At 32.3% G+C, this 19,087-nt stretch overlaps 1 protein-coding gene across 2 annotated transcripts in view; it reads left to right on the forward strand.

Moving 5' to 3' along the window:
- Positions 1 to 16,984, forward strand: part of LOC116770251 (hemicentin-1) — a 46,461-nt gene extending 29,477 nt beyond the window's left edge. Inside the window, exons 3-15 of one of the 2 annotated variants that reach the window (XM_032661648.2) lie at positions 10,038 to 10,187; positions 10,459 to 10,642; positions 11,413 to 11,607; positions 11,865 to 12,059; positions 12,137 to 12,208; positions 12,546 to 12,666; positions 12,939 to 13,082; positions 13,330 to 13,514; positions 13,949 to 14,104; positions 14,569 to 14,685; positions 15,071 to 15,104; positions 15,517 to 15,699; positions 16,805 to 16,984. In XM_032661648.2, the coding sequence (XP_032517539.2) occupies positions 10,038 to 10,187; positions 10,459 to 10,642; positions 11,413 to 11,607; positions 11,865 to 12,059; positions 12,137 to 12,208; positions 12,546 to 12,666; positions 12,939 to 13,082; positions 13,330 to 13,514; positions 13,949 to 14,104; positions 14,569 to 14,685; positions 15,071 to 15,104; positions 15,517 to 15,691 (1,728 nt within the window). In that variant the 3' untranslated portion in view covers positions 15,692 to 15,699; positions 16,805 to 16,984. The remainder of the gene's footprint in view (positions 1 to 10,037; positions 10,188 to 10,458; positions 10,643 to 11,412; positions 11,608 to 11,864; positions 12,060 to 12,136; positions 12,209 to 12,545; positions 12,667 to 12,938; positions 13,083 to 13,329; positions 13,515 to 13,948; positions 14,105 to 14,568; positions 14,686 to 15,070; positions 15,105 to 15,516; positions 15,700 to 16,804) is intronic. The other variant, XM_032661650.2, reaches the window with a different exon arrangement.
- Positions 16,985 to 19,087: the final 2,103 nt, after the last annotated feature.

The raw sequence follows: 19,087 nt of genomic DNA on the forward strand, positions 1-19,087 counted from the left end.
ATTTATAATTATTTTCATAGATCGTGATCGGTTATAGTAATCCGAGCTGCTTTCACTTTCCGTATGAGCACATATGTACGTGAGACAACCATAGATTTATTCATATTGCGTGATCGTTGCTAAATATTTCTCTGACTTTTTAATGGCCTAATGTACACTTACTTTCCAAATAGCAGTTGAAAAATTAAGTGTATGGTATGGATGGAACTGGAAGTTTGTAAGAGATATGTGTGAAGATTCAACAGAAGTATTATTTTCATTCCAAATAAAAGACATTATTTATTTAACCAATAAGAATGAAAAATGTAATTTATTTTGCGGCACATCAACATCTAGTCACGAGCGAGTAAAAGCTTCTTCACTTAATCGACCCCCACAAGCCCGTCAGGTTCCGTATAACATTTGATATGAATCGCTTTGGGTTTTATGATATTTATATGTTTTTCTATAATCTCTATGAAACCGAGCCTACGCCTGTACTCATTACCGTGTGTCGGTTCCAATATCGTTCAGCGACAAACAACGGTTCAGCTTCGGTCATGCCTCGCGGTCGTGTTCCGTGAGCAGAACGTTAGGTCCATGACATGAGCGTTGGCGGGTCACATATTTACGTTAAAAGATATTCACATACATAATTATCTAACATTTTTAATAATAATAATGAAATAATATTGATATTGGTCACGGAATTTGTCTATTCACAGATCTGATAATTTAAATTACGATCATATATGCATATACAGATAAATTTACAAACATTCCGACTTTACGATAATTAATTAAAGCCCATATCATAGCGTTTATTGATTTCTTTACAGTCACATTTTTTTGAACTTCGGTCGTGTGCTCGCCATAAATATAACACTATATTGCAATGTGACATTTCGGGCCTCGCGCGTCGTACACCGCGTGACGCTGTTACAGCTTGCTTTTATCTTTTACTTTTAAATTTTTTATCTGTACGAGATATGACAGAAAATTACACCCGCCATTCTTACCGGTAAGGTTCGGTTTACATTTGAATCTGGAATACGAGATTTAAGATTTGATTAAACATTTCTTTGCTCACAAATTTTTTGTAATTATTAACATTACAGTCGAATCATTCTTTTATTTTCGTGAACGTAATGAAAAATACCAATACAAACGCATTTAAATATTGGGTAGGTATTAATTTTACAAATTATGATTTGCATGAAACATACAAAAAAGAATTTGAAACACTTAAAAGACGAAGTGTTTAAATAAGACATTCACACTTACTGTAACGTATTAAGATCAGCTATCAGGGCACTATTTTCTAGACTGTATGAAGAAAGCATGACCGTGTATTATTAGGGAGACGTCTGAAGCGTAGAATGTGACAAAGAGGTTTTATTTACTTAGATTGCATTTCCGTTACAATATTAAAGTTTTATGACATTGAAGGCGAGAATACTTATTTGTGACTGTGGAATTTGTAGATAAATAAATAATTTATTTACGACTACCTTTTATTGAACGATTCTTAATCACATGATGTTTTTATAAATTGTCCTTGATATCTCTATCGTCGTTTCTGGTCCCGAATAAATCTATTTTGGATATATTTCTAAATATCATATGAATTACGTATATCTATTATAAGTAAAATGTCACTATTATATTAAAATTCTAGTTCTATATTGATCATATTATGATATATTTAGATTACGTATAAGATATATTTCTACATAATCACCTGCCTTCTCAAATGGAAATGTTTGTTTTATCAATACATACGTCTACGTGATAGAAGCTACTTTGAATAGGTGAATAAAATTTCTTTTTCATTTCTTTACTAGAAACGTTTTATATAGTTCGGGGAATTCATAGCGTTGTGGATACAAATCTGTAATCCCAAATCAACATTTTGCTATCGAAAGCAGGCTATAGCCGATAACTATAATAAACTCTAAGTAATGTAAAGCAAGATATTTCAATTTATATATTCCTACCATGTCTACCTACTTTTGGTTTTTAAATGTGAAAAATATAACAAATTTAATTTTTTATTCATTTTCGTTTTTTTTTTAATTCCCGCCTTATAAAGAACGTTTATAATAGATCTTCGAAGGTGACTTACAGGCTTCGTATAATTATTTAAAATTAATTTTTTGTAGCCACTACATGACGTTGGTTAATGGAGATATCGATCAAATGACCGATGGCACAACAAAATAATGCTAAGTCATAAAAGAATTATATAAAAAAGTTTCTATGTACCTAAACAAATACATCAAATTATAATCTGTGTAGTGAAGAAGCAGTTCAAAATACATGTATTGCTTTTTATTCTTTATCTGTGAAATACTATTACGTAGATTAACATAATTAAGTCACCTTTCTAATAAATCGACTTGAGGACGTTAAGACCTGTGAAATTTTATTTCGAACCGAAATATTTTATTTAACACACTCAAAGCTCGAATATTTTTTGTGCCTTTTATAAAATACGTGAAGTTACTCCAAGTTCTCTTTAAATATACAAACGGAAGAGTCATCAATAATTTAATTTTTTCAGAAGGAAAAGTGTTTCGTGATTATATTCAGTTTTAAATATTAATTTTGTTCTTAGCCTTTTATAAAAATACTCCTTAAAAGTGCCCTTAACAAACTGCCTCACTTTGTTTTTTGATAGAGGTTAATAAAAATATTCTTATTGAATTTAGAAAAACGCTTATATTAACAATTTAAGTGATATTAGTAAGAAAAGTTATATTAACAATCAGAAAGTCTTTGTGTTGAAACTTTTGAGTCGTTTTTAATGTTATTTTGTACCTATCGTACATTATTTGGAAAAACAGTTGAAGAAATTTATGTAATTACTTATTCATTTACAGAATTTTTAGCGATTGAAATCACTTAATATGCCTAACGCTTCAAGGAATATCTAATTAAAAATATTATTTTAAATTCAGAATATAATAAGTTATAAATGTTGAATACTCTATGACTTATATTTGATTAACAAAGTACCTGAAATTATACATACGTCCTATATATACGTTAATTATACATGTCTTTCATTTCCCGTCATGTATGATCGTGACTTTTGCCAGAGCCCGTCGTGACCATCGCAAACGCATCGCAATATGACGCAATAATAATCATGCGAATGTTGCGAATTGAACACGATTTGCAATAAATAATGACCAAAGTTGACTTGTCTGAGCCAAAGCAAACAGGTTTATAAAGACATCTATTACTCTTGAGAGTGTAGTTAAAATTTTCAGCCAAATAAAGTCTTAATTTCACGTTTACCGATTATTTGTTATGGCCTTACTCAATCTATGTGCTAATATGTAAGAAAATGTACAATACTGTCTGCTTTTACATTTTATGCTACATTAAAACTACGTAGATACATTACTATTTACTACAAATCATATATCTTAGTTAGTTTGTGTAATGGCCAATACTACTTAAAAATATTTAACGTAGAAAATATACTCAGATTATAGTGAAGTCAAAGCTGTTAAGTAAAATCAGTGAGTAATCAAATGAAAAAGGCTGTTAGAATGAATTTAGGTAATCTTTTGTCGTTCAAAACTACGGTATCGATGTATCAGACTATGGCAACGCGTCGTCAGCGAGGCCGGAATATTAATATGTTAAGTCACGAATGACGAATTAGTAACTAGCAACAAAGGTGACTTCTCAGGACAACTTGTGAGGTCTGAACGCAACTTCCTCATGCTTATTATGATTTAAAAAATGTTAATTCTATTCCGACATACATTTTATTCATTGATACATATGTTGTTACTCTTCGATATTCATATCACTATCAATATCTTTGGTAGATTTATATTTTTTTTCTTAATAAAAAGTATTTTAAATAAATTCTAATATAATCTGTATGTGGCCCAATAAATAAATAAATAAATCTATGTAAATATATGTATGTGAGATATAAAACCAATGACAAGCTCATAAAATAACATCAATGTCTAAATGTATATATATATATATACATGTATATATATAGATAATTAGTTATAAGGTAATCAAAGGCCGTGTTATAGCCGAAAATACATGCACTTTCCAAGAACATCTAAATTCAATATAGCTCCATCGACGTCTCTTGTAATATCAGATTCCGTACTAACCATGAAGTAACTAATTAAGACGCTCTCACGTGTCTTCATGTCAAATAGGTTAGGATACTTGAAACTTTGAAATAGATTCACAATTTTATTCACTCATTACTTTTGTCTCTCGAAAAATAATCTTCATAAAGTCATTGAGACAATCGCGACCGCTTTAATCAACAATAATATTATAATACTTTATTTTTATATAATACAACATATTATCTGCGCGGCATAAATATGTTAGTGAGTTTTAAAGTAGAAGTCAGTATGATATAGAGATTTAAAAACACAATTCCATGACACGCGTTTTATTCGACCCCATACATCCATTCTAAGAACTGCTATTGAATAAAAATAAATGGATCGATGTAATAATCTCGCTCCGAATGCATAGAAATATGAATCGTGCCATAACAAAAGCTGCATTTGCGCCCTAAGTCCTCAAAGCTGAGTATACTTTCATCGGAACAGAATAAAAGATCTTTTTACTTAGTATTAGTGCAATAAAGCTGGTTTTACACTGCCGAAAGTTCGAAACACTAAGTTGAGATTCATAAAAATCCTTGTATAAAAAGAGTTTGACGTTGAAACTAAAGCAACATTTACAAATTTTGTGTTTTGTCACCTCACTAGTACGAAAAATAATACAAACATATCATATAATAAGTACGAACACTAAAATTCTCAGCCCATTTATAGTTTCCAGTCAAATAAACAGGAATAACAAAGATTAAATACAGATTTGACTTTGATTTCGACATAACATAAGGGGTGAATTTGTTAGAAGCGAAGTAATTAATTCCTAAATCCTAATTTTCATCAGCCACATGTCAGACATCTGATGTAATTAAACAAAATAAATACGTCTTTTACATCCGAATGAATCGAGCACTCGTGAGCGTTAATCGATGTTATATGATAGCGTCTTTACAACATTAATATACAACTTGATGATCGATTCAAAGGCTCTTTGTGATGTATGAATAGGGAGCGCTTTATACCGAGACGTTCAGGACGGGAATCATTTCAATGGATTGCATTTCATCGATTGTGCTAAGGAACTAAATGTCTATAGAGATAAAACACGCATTCGAAGGTGCTTTTGATGAACACGGTGAGCGGATTATACGGGAGCATTCATTGCCATTTAGTTTCGATATGACGAACCGTGACAGAAATTTAATTTCGTTGATTAATTTTAACGGAATTTTTTATATTTATTTGTTTTACTGTTAAGAAAATGCTGAACAGACCAAATACAACAAACGTCGATGTTATATTGTAACGAAATGTTATTATGTTCCTAAAGTAATTCTATAACAAACTTTACCAATCCACTTTCACCCTCGCGTCAAAAAAACACAAGTATGGTCTCATTTTTATCATATTGAACGCGGAAGCTGAGTAGACAATACAGAGAGAAAATTTAACCAATCAAAGTTTCTGTTTCCGATAAAGCAATTTGTGTTTGTCGACAATCAAATCAGAATAAAAATGAGACATGCCGAAATTGTATATGATTCAATACATCTATATTATTAACTTGGTTATTCTAACGTCACGATTTATAATAAACAGTTACCGGGTCCAGTAGCGGAGTAACTTTAACATGCAGTTGCATATTTGATCACTTGGGAGTTCAAACTTCAAGTCCTTGTACCGTAAACCATTGACTGGTTATTGTGAATTCACGAGGAATAGGCGTTCGGCCTATCCCACTATTGTGTGCCATAGATGTAGGAACACCATAATAACTATATGGACCGATATCATGCTCCATACTGATATATGTGTTTCCAAGCGTAATACAAATCTCCTAAATTGCCAAGTACTGAATTAAACGCAGGCAAATATTTAAATAAAACTATATTTCAAATTTAACCCCCGTATATTCATATTTTGATGTCAACCCGACTTTTCAATTCATTTCTAATATATTTATTCATAAACCAGGAGACAAAATTGCATATATATATATATATATATGCAATTTTGTCTCAGCATTGATCATATCGATATATCAACAATCACGTTACTATCAACAAACGTTATTGTAAATAGTATTCTATCAAAACATATACTTTAAATGATAGGAATGGAAATATCTTTCCACGTCTTCAATTTCGATATTGAAATTTTTGCACCCCATTTGAGATGGAAGCCGGGATTTATGCCACATGTTTTTATTAATCTCCAACTTTATAAACGACGTAATATCCGTTATTAAACTAGTCTAATGAACGTTTTAAGCTTGGGATTAGACTAAATCGATCTATAATACTTATATAATATTCGTTTGAATATTTAAAATACGTAAGTCTTCAACGATATGATAAAACATCGTCTTCATCCCCAATGTCAACATGGTCACTCTTAAGAGATTATCATTTATATGCAAAATGATTTATATAGAGCCACAGTATAAACGGATGTGTAGAGTAAATATGTAACAGGTGCTGATTACATACAATTATATTATACCTGTTAGGAAAACGTTGAAGGAAAATATATAAAAGGCAATTTTTAAATCGTTTCGTAAAAGATATGTGACTATCAAACATCTCTACATAAATTAAATATAAATAAAATCATCGGAAAGCTCTCAGTTTTATCAAAACACACATTAAAAATATCTAATTTCTATTCTCTTACTTCGTCTTCCGTTATATTACTGCCGGATTTTTATTATTATTAGCAAAATGCTCAAAAATATTACGAAGTGCAGAAAAGAATCGCTCAAATTCTAAATTAGGTAACAGACAGAATTATTATAGTGCTGTTTTGTTATGGACTGATGTTGAATATTGGATTGTCAGACTGCATTTGTATGAATAATGGAAATTTAAATGCACTCTACATGATCATCATCCAGATTGGACAGACGAAAATAATGTTTACAAATGTCTAAGGATGTATACACGTATGGGATTGACAGAAGTTGAAAACAAGCAATCCCGTATAGACACGTTAAAACAGGTATATATATATATGCATTGAAAGTAAGTACACTGTACACTTGAATGTTAAAAGAAACTTGATTTTCAATACTTCATCTACGTAAAAAAAATGCAGTATATTATATGACTTTTAAAGTGGCAATTATCATGACATATACGTTAGGTAATTACTTTAAGTTCCATGAAAATCCGTGAAACAGCTCTCCGGTGATATATGTATCATTTAGGCTAATAGATGCAAATTGGCTAACAAAACTGCGGATGTACTCTAGTTACTAAAAAGAAATATTATCTTTTTTTTTCGTATTTCTTTTAGAGGGAAAGGTGGTCTCGGTCTAAATCCAACAAAGATATTCACAAATGACATCAGTTGTTTAGCATAATGTATTTTGAAACATCTTGCAACATAAATACTATGTAGGTAATGGCTCGGAATGGTATGAGCGATGAAATGAAAGTTTCCAAAGAATTACCAAGTACGCGTCACTCTTCAAATAAGTTCAGTTAACTCCACCATATTATAATTTTATGTGAAACTTTCAACACTCTTCAAACATGAAGTGAAATATGCCTTGAATAAATTTTCATCGGTAATTTATTAAAACAAAGAATTACTTCAATAATAAAAGTATACGAATGAAAAGTCGCCAAAAAACAGAGTTCCAACAGAACAATATCAAAAAGTTGTTCAGTGTTAGAAACTTTTTTCATTTTGTCAGCGTATTATTTTACCTTTATTCAACGGCATTTTTAAAAGACATCATGCCGATGAAAATCATAAAAGCAATTATTATAGGAAACAAGAAGTGGGCAATGAAACCCAAGTGAAACGGTTCACAGAACATGGCTCGCCTACAGGATGTGGCTATTGTTCTCCCGTTAATCTACTGTTACATGCCGAAAACAAACCGATATTACATTCTGAATAAAAATGTGTCCCGCGAGACTTTATACGTTATAACTAAAACTGCTTTTTGTACTACAATACACCATACACTATGGGTTAAAAATATACGCACGATTTATGTTCTTATTTCAGAACGGAAATCTTTACAATATAGTATATTCTTTCTATTTTTAAATGTTATTTTTTTTTTTTCGTTTTACAAAACCATCAAGTTCGTATAACAAAGGCACAGAAAAAATTAAACAAATTAATTTCACGTTCCCGACCACAATACATGACTTAATTTAATTTAGAATCTAAATAAATTATCTTTACAATTTCAAATATTGTTTTGATTTCCCCATTGTTGTTTGAAATAACAAAAAAATGTAGCGATAGCGGCTAATTAGGAAACAACAGGAAGATTCGAGTCGCGTTTGATAAGCATTCTGTTTGTCAGACAACGGCAACAAGACAATGCCTCATCTCCAAATAGTGTTTTATTATAAAAAAAAAATTAAAGTCTCTATAAAAAATGTTTGTAAGAAAAAATGCATTAAATCCATTACATTGTTGCATACTAAGAAGTAATTGTCTCCTGCATACACTAGTACCAATATATTAATTGATAACTATAGTTATATTTATTATAAAACGGACGTATGAATCTATATACGAGTAAAATTTTTGTTATATTTCCATCCGTAAACGGTACTTAGTGTATTTATCGGGAGTATTCAGAAACAGTGATTGGCTCAGCTAATTTGGTACATTGAAGTTCGTTACACCATGGCTATGTTTGTAAATCACAACATTTTACCGCCATGCACGCGTTCAGTCGATTCCATACTTCAGACTATTACTGTAATCCAGCAATGCCACAAATAGCTGATGTAGCACGTAAAACGACGCAGTCTAAATTGTCTCTGTTTTTACAATATAATATGCGAGAAAAGATATTCATTTAAATAATATCCTGTAATCGGAAGCTATATTTTTTACCCTATAATTATGGACCGTTAAAATACTTACCATTGATTTCTAATCCTATTTAAAGCCCATTATGCCCTGCATAATGTACTGTATTGTCAACACCTTTTGAGAGTTGTGGAACGAACATGTGACCCGGGTAGACTGGCTTCCTGCTATACAATATTTTCTATTCCATTCATTGTGGTCCTCATTCAAATGTCTTTATGTGCTATTATTAGAACACCGTGCTACTTATTCTTTTTAATGGGATTCCTGTACACTTTGGAATTTAACCATGAATATGCTTTTTTATATATCTCGAATTCTTTTATATTTCTCGTATACGAAAGTATAATAGCCTTCTCGTGTTATTGCAAACGTCATTGATATACACTTAGGACTTTATTTTTACTTTCCGCATATGTATTTAATTATTCTAACTGATAAATACACTCCAGTCATATGTCAATGCACGAGAATACTGTGACTATCATTATAATTTTTCCATACTAGTGATATAATACAATAAATTATAACTATAAGCTAATGTCCATATAAATGACAAATTTAAATATAGTTACAGTATTAACAAGCTCTGTAAGCCATTACGTTTAAGCGAGATTAAAATTATAAATGAAATTTGTTGTTATGATATGATGTTAGGTATTATAATAATAGGAAACAACTTATAATAAGTTCAAATAAATATATGTGAACTCGTTAGGTGTATGTTTAAAATGATCGTTCATGTCAGACGATGGTCTTCACGCGGGTAGATAGTTATTTGATAGTGTCCCATACAAAAGAAATAACAAAATATTTCTATTGAATACCTCACAATTCAAAGAAATTCTTCCGCATTAAAGAACATACATTTCCTTTGCCGTTCCCATCGAGTGTCCTCTGCTGACAAACGTAATCGATTAGGAGGGATGGCGAAAAATTCGCTTGGAATATTTTGTACATAGTGCGAGCGAACGTTTTTGTTATAGCATCAAACATTAAAATAAATAATTAATGAAAGTAGTCATAATAATTATTAAAGTGAAACAATGAAAAAACATGAAAACAATGAGCTTTTAAGTAACGATTGTACTCTGCTTTCAGCCTGTGGGCATCTATCGTGGAAAGTATGAATGGGCGAATGAGAACAGTCCTATGGGGGGTGACTGCTCACTGTGGGTGAGAGCGGCGACTTTGCAGCTGGACGATGGACAATGGCAGTGTCAGGTTACAGCCAGCAACTATGATGTGCAGGTTTGTTGGCTTTATAATAAATAAAAGTTAAAACCAGTGTGTGACACAATCATTTAGTGAAAGTGCACAGTAGATAAAGTTTAAAAACAATTGTTACGAGCGCAGAGATATACGATCAATTCAAGTGGACCGTAAAATAATGTTGCTTTAGATAGATTCAGTTTAAACATTATTTTATTGAATATAATTTGCTAGTAAATAAAACCTTAGGCAAAAATCTATATGCATTAAGGACGAAGTATTAGTCTGAAATTAATTAATAACGTTCCAGGATGCTTTATCGAGTCCACCAGCGGCGCTTGCAGTCAGGGTGCCCCCACAGACTCCAAGGATCCTGTATAATAGCTCTCATATCATGCCTGGACAGAACATCACAGTCCCTGCCGGGGGTCGGGCAACTGTCGTTTGCGAAGCCAGATACGGCAACCCACCCGCTTATATAGAATGGTATTTGGGTGAGTTGAAAATATTTTAATAACGACATCATTCAATTTATAATTCTTTATTCAAAACTTTTCATGAAACGCCGTTGCAGACAAAATATTCGTATTGTTTTTTAAACAAACAAGCAATATTTCTGTAGCATATTTAAATACAATTCGTCTGTGTTTATTTATCAACTTAAATATTTGTATTTTCGAATGCTTCGTATAATTTATTACTTTACCGCGACTATGTCACCATTAATACATCATGCGTCTGTCGTTAATGTAACCTTTATTAAACTGAAAGGATGTTTGTTATTTAAGCGATTCTCGCTAAATATACAAAGTATATATTATGAAAATAAAAATAAAACACACACAAAAATTTCTAAGATTGTACTAGTTGTGAATATTTAAATTAGTCCATTTAAATAACTTTCGAGTGCAATTCAGTAATATTGAGTAACATTTTATTTTAAGATCAACCATTCAAGTGTTTTATACAAGTGTTCACGGAAGAGACGGGATGGAACTTAAAAGTTTTAACGTCGACTTCAAAATCGAATATTTCATATTTGAGTTGCATTCAGTAATAAAATAGTTTTTTAAATAACAGGGATTTTGTTCCAAACATTTATAAAAGTATTCATGGAATTTTGTATTAAATAAAACTAATTATTTAATATGCTCTACAAATTCTATGTATTTATTATTGGGATCCTTAATGACTATAGTATATACATATGTAATGTGAATAGTCAAAAAATAATTCAAGTAATAAAATTCTTGCAATTCTTTAGAGAAGGAACGCCTAACAGCTTGGAGTCAAACCAACTCCTCGGAGGTGGAGAGGCCCAGGGTGTGGGCTGCAAGATCTGTTCTGGAGCTTGGGGCGACACGATCAGCTCACGGCAGACAGCTGGCTTGTCGGGCGCACCATCCATCATACCCTTCCCCGTATTATAGAGACTCTTACACCATGTTGGACGTTACTTGTAAGATTCTATATACATTAACTAGCGATAACTTGTAAATTTTCATGAAACTAATATTTTCATCACGGTGATCACGGTTGCTATAAAGTAACTGAAACGTCGGCAGTGCGTCGCGAAAGTATTATTTGTCATTTGTAAATTTTCTTCATATATATTACCAATACTAAAAATCCAATTATTTTTGAAGCTATTAACAAATATTAAGTCACTAAGTGAGTTTTTAACGATCATAATCTTTCAAATTTTATTTTTCCCAGTTGTCCCCGAAGTATCAATCGTTGGAGCTGACTCGAGTTCTCTCACGAGTCTAGAGGAGGGTTCAAGTGCTCTAACTCTTGAATGCAGAGCCGACGGCAATCCTAGCCCTTATGTGTGGTGGACTAAGGACGGACAGGTCATAGCAACGAACGGCCACAAGTTGATAAGGGCACCGGTATCCAGAAACGATTCTGGTGATTCGACATTTTTCACATCAAATGTGTGTTATCTTGATCGGAATAAAAATTATCTTATCGATGTAAATTTCTAGGTATCTACGGATGTCAAGCGAGAAACTCTTTGGGTACTTCGGATTCCGTCAAAATAGAAATCGATGTGAAATGTGAGTTAGTAAATAAATTTAATTTTTTAATATTATAACAATAAGACAAAACTTGTTTTAATTTGTCATTGAAATTTGAAATCCTTTTTTTTTTTTGCTTAATATCTTTACTTGTGCCATTAACTATTCTAGACCATTGCTAGAAGGATTATAAATTATAAAAATACCGATATATAATCACAAATCCGTGAATAGTAATTATATTTATATGTAGAACCTAAAATTCAAATAGTCCTAGTTGTTACCGTATAGAAATAAAAATACACTTTAAATAATACCAACTAGTTATTTTTAGTTCTTAGTTTCAATCAATGGATAAATTGTTTGTATTTTTTAGTTTCTCCTCGAGTCACCTGGATAGGACCAGACACGGTCGTGGAAGCCAACCTGTTCTCAGAAGTAACCCTGGAGTGTAAGGCTGAAGGCAACCCGCCACCCTCCTACCAGTGGTATCATAAGTAAGATGAACATATATTAATAACCTTTCAAAAACCAACATACTTTACAATTATATACGCATTTTTTTCTAAGTAATTGTATTGAAACTTTTACAATACAAGACTTACTAAAAATAAACATGAAAAATAATATATTAAATTATTATTGTCATACAGAATAGATAAATAAATCTATATATAATGATAGCCTGTCTGCTTTAAGTCGATTACTTTATGGAAATTTCAAGGCTTTATAATAAGACATATTATTCGAGAGGTTTCTGCTATTCCAGTCCAAACCTGTCATCCATGAGCGGTCATCTTGATGATGGATATCCGATATCATCGACACCACAGCTGTTACTCCACAACGTGTCTTACACGCAGCATGGAAGGTACACGTGTATAGCGACCAACCATATTGGACTCGAAGAAAGGTATATTATATTTTGACAGACATTCTCCTACAATATTTGTATACGTTACTATTTGAGACAGCTAAAGAGATGGGTATCAAAAATTTTGTCAAACTACCATGCCTTGAGACTGAAATTCATATCTCAATTCACTTTATCTTAGTTGTTACAGATGAAGTTTGCTTGAAATTTTGCAAAAATTATTAGTTATTATTAATGTGAATATTTTTTTGGCGTAAATTAAAATAAATAGAAACATTACTTCCAGGAGTCACCAATCGGAGGCGATCACATTGAACGTGCTTGGACCGCCAGTTGGCGCTGAGACAGGTGTATCGCACGCGTGGTCGGGGGGCGAAGCTCGTGTTCAGGCTGCTGTGTGTGCGGACCCTCCACCGAGGAGAGCCGCCTGGCTGTGGGGGAGTCTCAGACTGGACGTGCCATCTCATGTTGGTGAGTAACACAAATCTAACTGAATATGGAGAAGTAAAAATCTCATCTCGTCTGCCCGTGATCATGTTTGCTGCAAAGTAACAGAAACGTCGGGATTATGAAATTTTTAAAATAATAAACTACGAGTAGCTATCCGAAAAATATATATATATATATATATATATTAGTTTCATTTATATATTATGTAACTGGTGCCTATGTACAAAATACCATATTATAATTATTCCAACAAATTTAATTCCTGGAGACATTTCCTAAAAGGATATATTCGTTTCTCAATACCAAACTGCTTGTTCTTTTCACACCCTTCAACCAGTTTAAAATATCTCTTGTAGAATATATATTACAGATGCGATCTTTGTGACTCTCTTTATTGATATCCTAACAAAGATTGTTATACCTCGTTTTACTGGAACAGTTTTTATGTCCCATAGGTCGTTACAAAGCCCTGGAACCCAGTGATGTGGACGGCTGCTATCGCTACACTCTCTTGGTCAGCGGCACTGGTGCAGCGGACGCAAGAGTTTACGTGCTGCATGTTGAAAACGAAAGAGGATTCTCCTCACACTCTGTGTCGCTTACTGTACACGGTGAGAAATTCCGTATGGACCATAAAAATCTATATTCCTGGAGAAAAAATTGTTACGATTGCAGTAAATGATATTCATTAGATTATATAAAACTTTATCAACTCTTAATATAAGGGAGAATTAAAAATTAACCTACGCTCGGTTCTCGCGTCTTTTGTATATCGTGTATTTCTGATAGGCCGTGTAAGTATTCGTTACAATATAGCACATTCACTCTGGTTAAAATTATTTACCAATAAACTTAAAACGAAATATTTACGTAACTTCAATATTTTAATTAAATAATATCACTTATTGCATCAAGTTGAAAGTATTAATAATAATAAGTAGCTGTTTATTGTGAGTTACAACAAGCGGCCTATCGCTTAGGATCGGCCATCCAGCAGTGCTTCAGGAAAATGGAGAGCAGAAAAAATATTACATTTAAATAACCAACATGTCTGACACCACCTCTCTTCACGCAGATAATTTTTCGCTAACAGAGACAGCGCACGTGGCTCCGCTGATCGCGGCAGCGCTGCTCGTTGCTGCCCTACTTGTGCTGGTGCTGTGTCTGCTGATTCGCTGCCGTCGGAGAAGAGGTACAGCAAATGTATTGTATTATGGCCGTGATAATTTTTTATTTACCAAATAATCCTTGGAGGTGTGATCTTGTTTTTGCTCATGAAAGGTCGTCTAGGATTTTCATCCTGTAATATAACAAATAAATAAAAGAGAAACTAAGATAACTCAATGCATTTTTTGATCCCATAAGGTACAATAATCGATGGAAATTCGATTAGCGTTGATTTTTGTGGCATTATCTCATGATTGTGATGATAGAAAGTTTGATGAACTATGCAAAATAATCACATTCATTCAAAAATTTTTATTATATATAGAGAGCTTTGTTTCTTGAAGAGGAACTACCGAAGCGTCATTAACAGATTTTTTTGTTATGATACTAATAGAGATCTTTTATTTCAGAGAGCGTCGAATATAAGACTGATGACTTAGATAGGTGAGTTAAATTTTGTCGTTAGAAATCTTTTCACTGTTAGACATAATATAATATTATGTAAATTATCTATTCAGGTATGAATGTTTAATGAAAAACATTCTTCATATCCTATGATATAAATAAAAGAGGAATCATTATTAGGTGAAGCTAATTCCCAAAATAATTTAAGAATTTTAAATACAAAAAATCTGGTGTTGAACAGTCTTATAAAATCACCAACTGACTTAATTGACAAAAATGAGAACGTACCAAATATTAATACGTAAAATAAAAAATGTTTTATTATAGCATTTTTCTTTTCGAACACAGACATGAAATATTTTATCGTACTCTTTGATAGAGATGTAATACGTGAACATACAAGCATACTATGCTATTAGCTCTTTCAAATGATCGTCTTCATATCCCCTAGCGAGAAGACCGTCCTGCCAGCTGATGCTGTGTACTCCCCCCGCGACCCTCCTCGCGCTCCCCCTCCCCGGGACCGGGTGCCAGCGGGAGCGCCCGGCGCGGGGGGCCGGTACTCCCCTGGCGCGTTGCAGGTCCGCCGGGCAGCGGTGGTGCTGCAACCCCCCACCACCGTGTGAATGCACAGGTGTGATGCACTACTAACTTGGTAGAGGTTAGGTTTTGTTATGTTAGGTGACGGACGAATTTATATATATACCCTATTTTATTTATTTAAAGGGGAAAATCATCAAATGACTCCTCTTGCCCTGGGTGGGGCAAGAGGGAGTGTCTGACTCCCAATGACAAAAACCCCCCGTACCTTCTCCTGCTCCAATCCAGGCCGCGGTATATCATTGCGCTTGCACCCTCTAATATAGATATATACTTAGTTCTATAATTGTTCGTATATTATTTTTACTAATTCTTAGCTGTAGTTGGTTATGACTAATTATTTCATGGTGATAGGCTTGGAATGTGAATCCTTAAATGAATAATACATTTAACATTTAAACAAGTTTAATGTCCTTAATACTAATGTCTAAGTGAAAACTCAAGTGTGAATACTAATCTGAACTTAGGTGCTAAACGTTGACGTCGGTGTCGGTTAGCAAAATGTAATTTATTTATCAAGAGATAAAAATTAACCGATGATAAGAATGTTATTTGATGAATGTTCAGTTTGTTTATTTTAGCAAACAGTATTTTATGTAATAAGAAAAGTCTCATTCACGAATTATAGTTTTTAAACGTTGAATTAAATGTCGTAGAAAGTAATAACACTCTTGATTAACATTGAAGTTTAAATTTTTAAACCAATAATATTTATCTCACAGGAGTGACGATAAAACATAGTTATTGAAACAATCAAACGTATTTTTTGATTAACGTTTGACTACTACACAAAATTACATTGTATGGTTACCTAAACTAACATTTACTAATCGATACAACAATAACAGTACCTACATAAACGGTATAAAATAAATCATCATGACATTACCGTGAGCTTTTCATAATTCACTTTTAATTATATTAAGTGCATGCGACACGAGACTCCCATTTTAAGGATTAACTTTGACGACACCATCACTTTTATTATGCGTGCTGACAATTCATTGGAATTTGCATGTCAATGCGATAGTTTTAATTAATTAATTCCATCGGTTAGACGGAATTATTGTATCAAATTAAATTAATAACAAAGTTACCGTAAATCGTTATTTTCATTTTTAATTCATTTCAAATCGCAGGCAGCGTTGACGTCGTTGGAACGAGAAGCCAAAGAAAACGTTTATGCGATACTCGAACCGCATATACAATACGACTTAACTATAAATAAGCACGGGGAACCGCCTAAGTACTTATCGCTATCAAAGCCTCTAACTCACCAAAGAAAGCACGCTTCTGAACAGCAAAATATTAATGATATTAATTACAATAAATTCATAGACAATAGATTTTCCACATTTAAAAATGATCATAAAATAAGAAAATCAAATAGAAGTAAACGTAACAATGATAGAAGCTTTGTAAGCAATAGTAACAAAGATGTAAAATATTCTATTGATCCCCAATTTGGAATGATTAGAAATGGAAACAAAGATGTGTTCAACGCACAATATAGTTCAAGTAGAAACAACACACCTATTAGTTATATTAATAAGGGACGAATGTTTGAAAGGAGTTCCGGAAGGAGTAATATAAGAAAAAATTATGAAAAAGATGTTGATATGATCAAGATAGACGTTAAAAGAACTTCGAATAGAAGAAAAATAAAAGACATAGATGTACAAAAGCAGGGAATTCATGAAAATGAAAAGGAATTTTCATTTGAAGACTTGCAGGTTGAGCATAAAGTACAAGTCAATGCTGAAGACGACTCGATGCCAAAGCCGGGGAAAGTGAAAGAAATAGCATCAAGATTTAACAGAAGCGCGGAAAATACAGAAACACCTGTGACTGTGAAAGTGAATAGACCAAAGAACGTACAAAGTTTCGACCAAGGTTACTTGGATCATGTTTTTCCGGATGCTGTAGAAATTTAGACATCGGACTGTGAAAGATCTCTTAGTGTTATGCTTGTGTGAAAAATAAGACTATAGTTCTTCTATTTAATATATATTAGGGGTTCGTCTTTATTAAGTAATCATTTTCTCTATCATATTGAACATGGCCATATTGTTTTAAATAATATTAGTTTCTAGGGTAATTTTAAGAGCAACTTTCATGACATTCTTCACACCGGGCACTGAAACGCTTTTATGACGTAATTAATCCTATATAAATAAGATTTCATGTCGTATATTTTTGCATTTCACATTTCGTACTTAAAGAGGATGTGCGCTTATTTATTTGTGATCGAACTCTTTCTTATCAATAGCTTTACGATCCGTTAATGTTCTATGGAATGTATAGTCTTTTTTCTAATGTTTTGTATTGTTGAATTTTAACAGTATTAAATTTATAATTTAAAAAATTACTTTGTTTTACTTCCCCTTCTTAATATGAACTAGCAAATCGTATTCGGCGTTTCTCTTTCATCAAAGTATCTCTATAAATCCTGCTATATGTATTCATGTGTAGTTTCGCTGATGAAATTGTAAGCGTGTTGTAATTCCATTAATTGTATTTAACCAACTAATTTAAGAGGGCGTCAATGGCTGAATGTATTCCCTAAACCGAAATGAAAACCAATACCGAAATTTCCCAAAGGACATTACGTTCGAATTCTTCAGATAATATTTAACGTTTAACCAAAAAAAAAAAAAATACGTGTATACAGAAAGATTAATTGAACCCATTTTGTTAATCAAATTACATTTATAAAAGTACACACCTGAATGTTTTTGTGCCTTTGACTTTTAACTAAAGTGGTTTAAACATCCCATTTATTATATTGCGATTTAGGACTTAAACATTAGTGATAAGTCGACTGTGTATTAACACTTCAAATGTCGTAAGATATAGATTACACAGAAAGAAGCTTTTTTTTTTAATTACAAGTAGGCATCAGACCTTGGCTTAAATATTTTAAAAGGCAAAAGTTTTATGTATAAAGTATTCCTTTTAAACTAATTGGTTTTATCTTAACAATATTAGAAATGTTAAATTTTCTGAGGATGTATGGCTGTACGGATATTTGGTACTATTTCACACAAAATCTACATAAAGGATTTGTATCAAACTTTACAGTAATGTAGCTTTAACATCAGAATAAGGTAGAGGCTAGAGTTGCCTGACATCGCGGCGTAAGTTTAAATTTTGAATGAAGAAGTCACGTAAACAGAATATCTAGACTATATATATCTAGACTATATATATCTAGACTATATATGTCTAGACTATATATATCTAGACTATATATATCTAGACTATACTAGATGTCGCTGTTGGTTTGTCATCATATCTATTTTTTATGTTTTTAGCTATTATACATTTGTCACTGAGCTCAATTCCGAAGGTCTGTCGAATGAAGTCGCGAGCGAAAACTAGTGGCTTAAAATTTTACAGTTTTGTATAAGTATATATATATC

This window comes from Danaus plexippus (genome assembly GCF_018135715.1).
Source record: "Danaus plexippus chromosome 13 unlocalized genomic scaffold, MEX_DaPlex mxdp_15, whole genome shotgun sequence".
Classification (NCBI taxonomy): Eukaryota; Metazoa; Arthropoda; class Insecta; order Lepidoptera; family Nymphalidae; genus Danaus; species Danaus plexippus.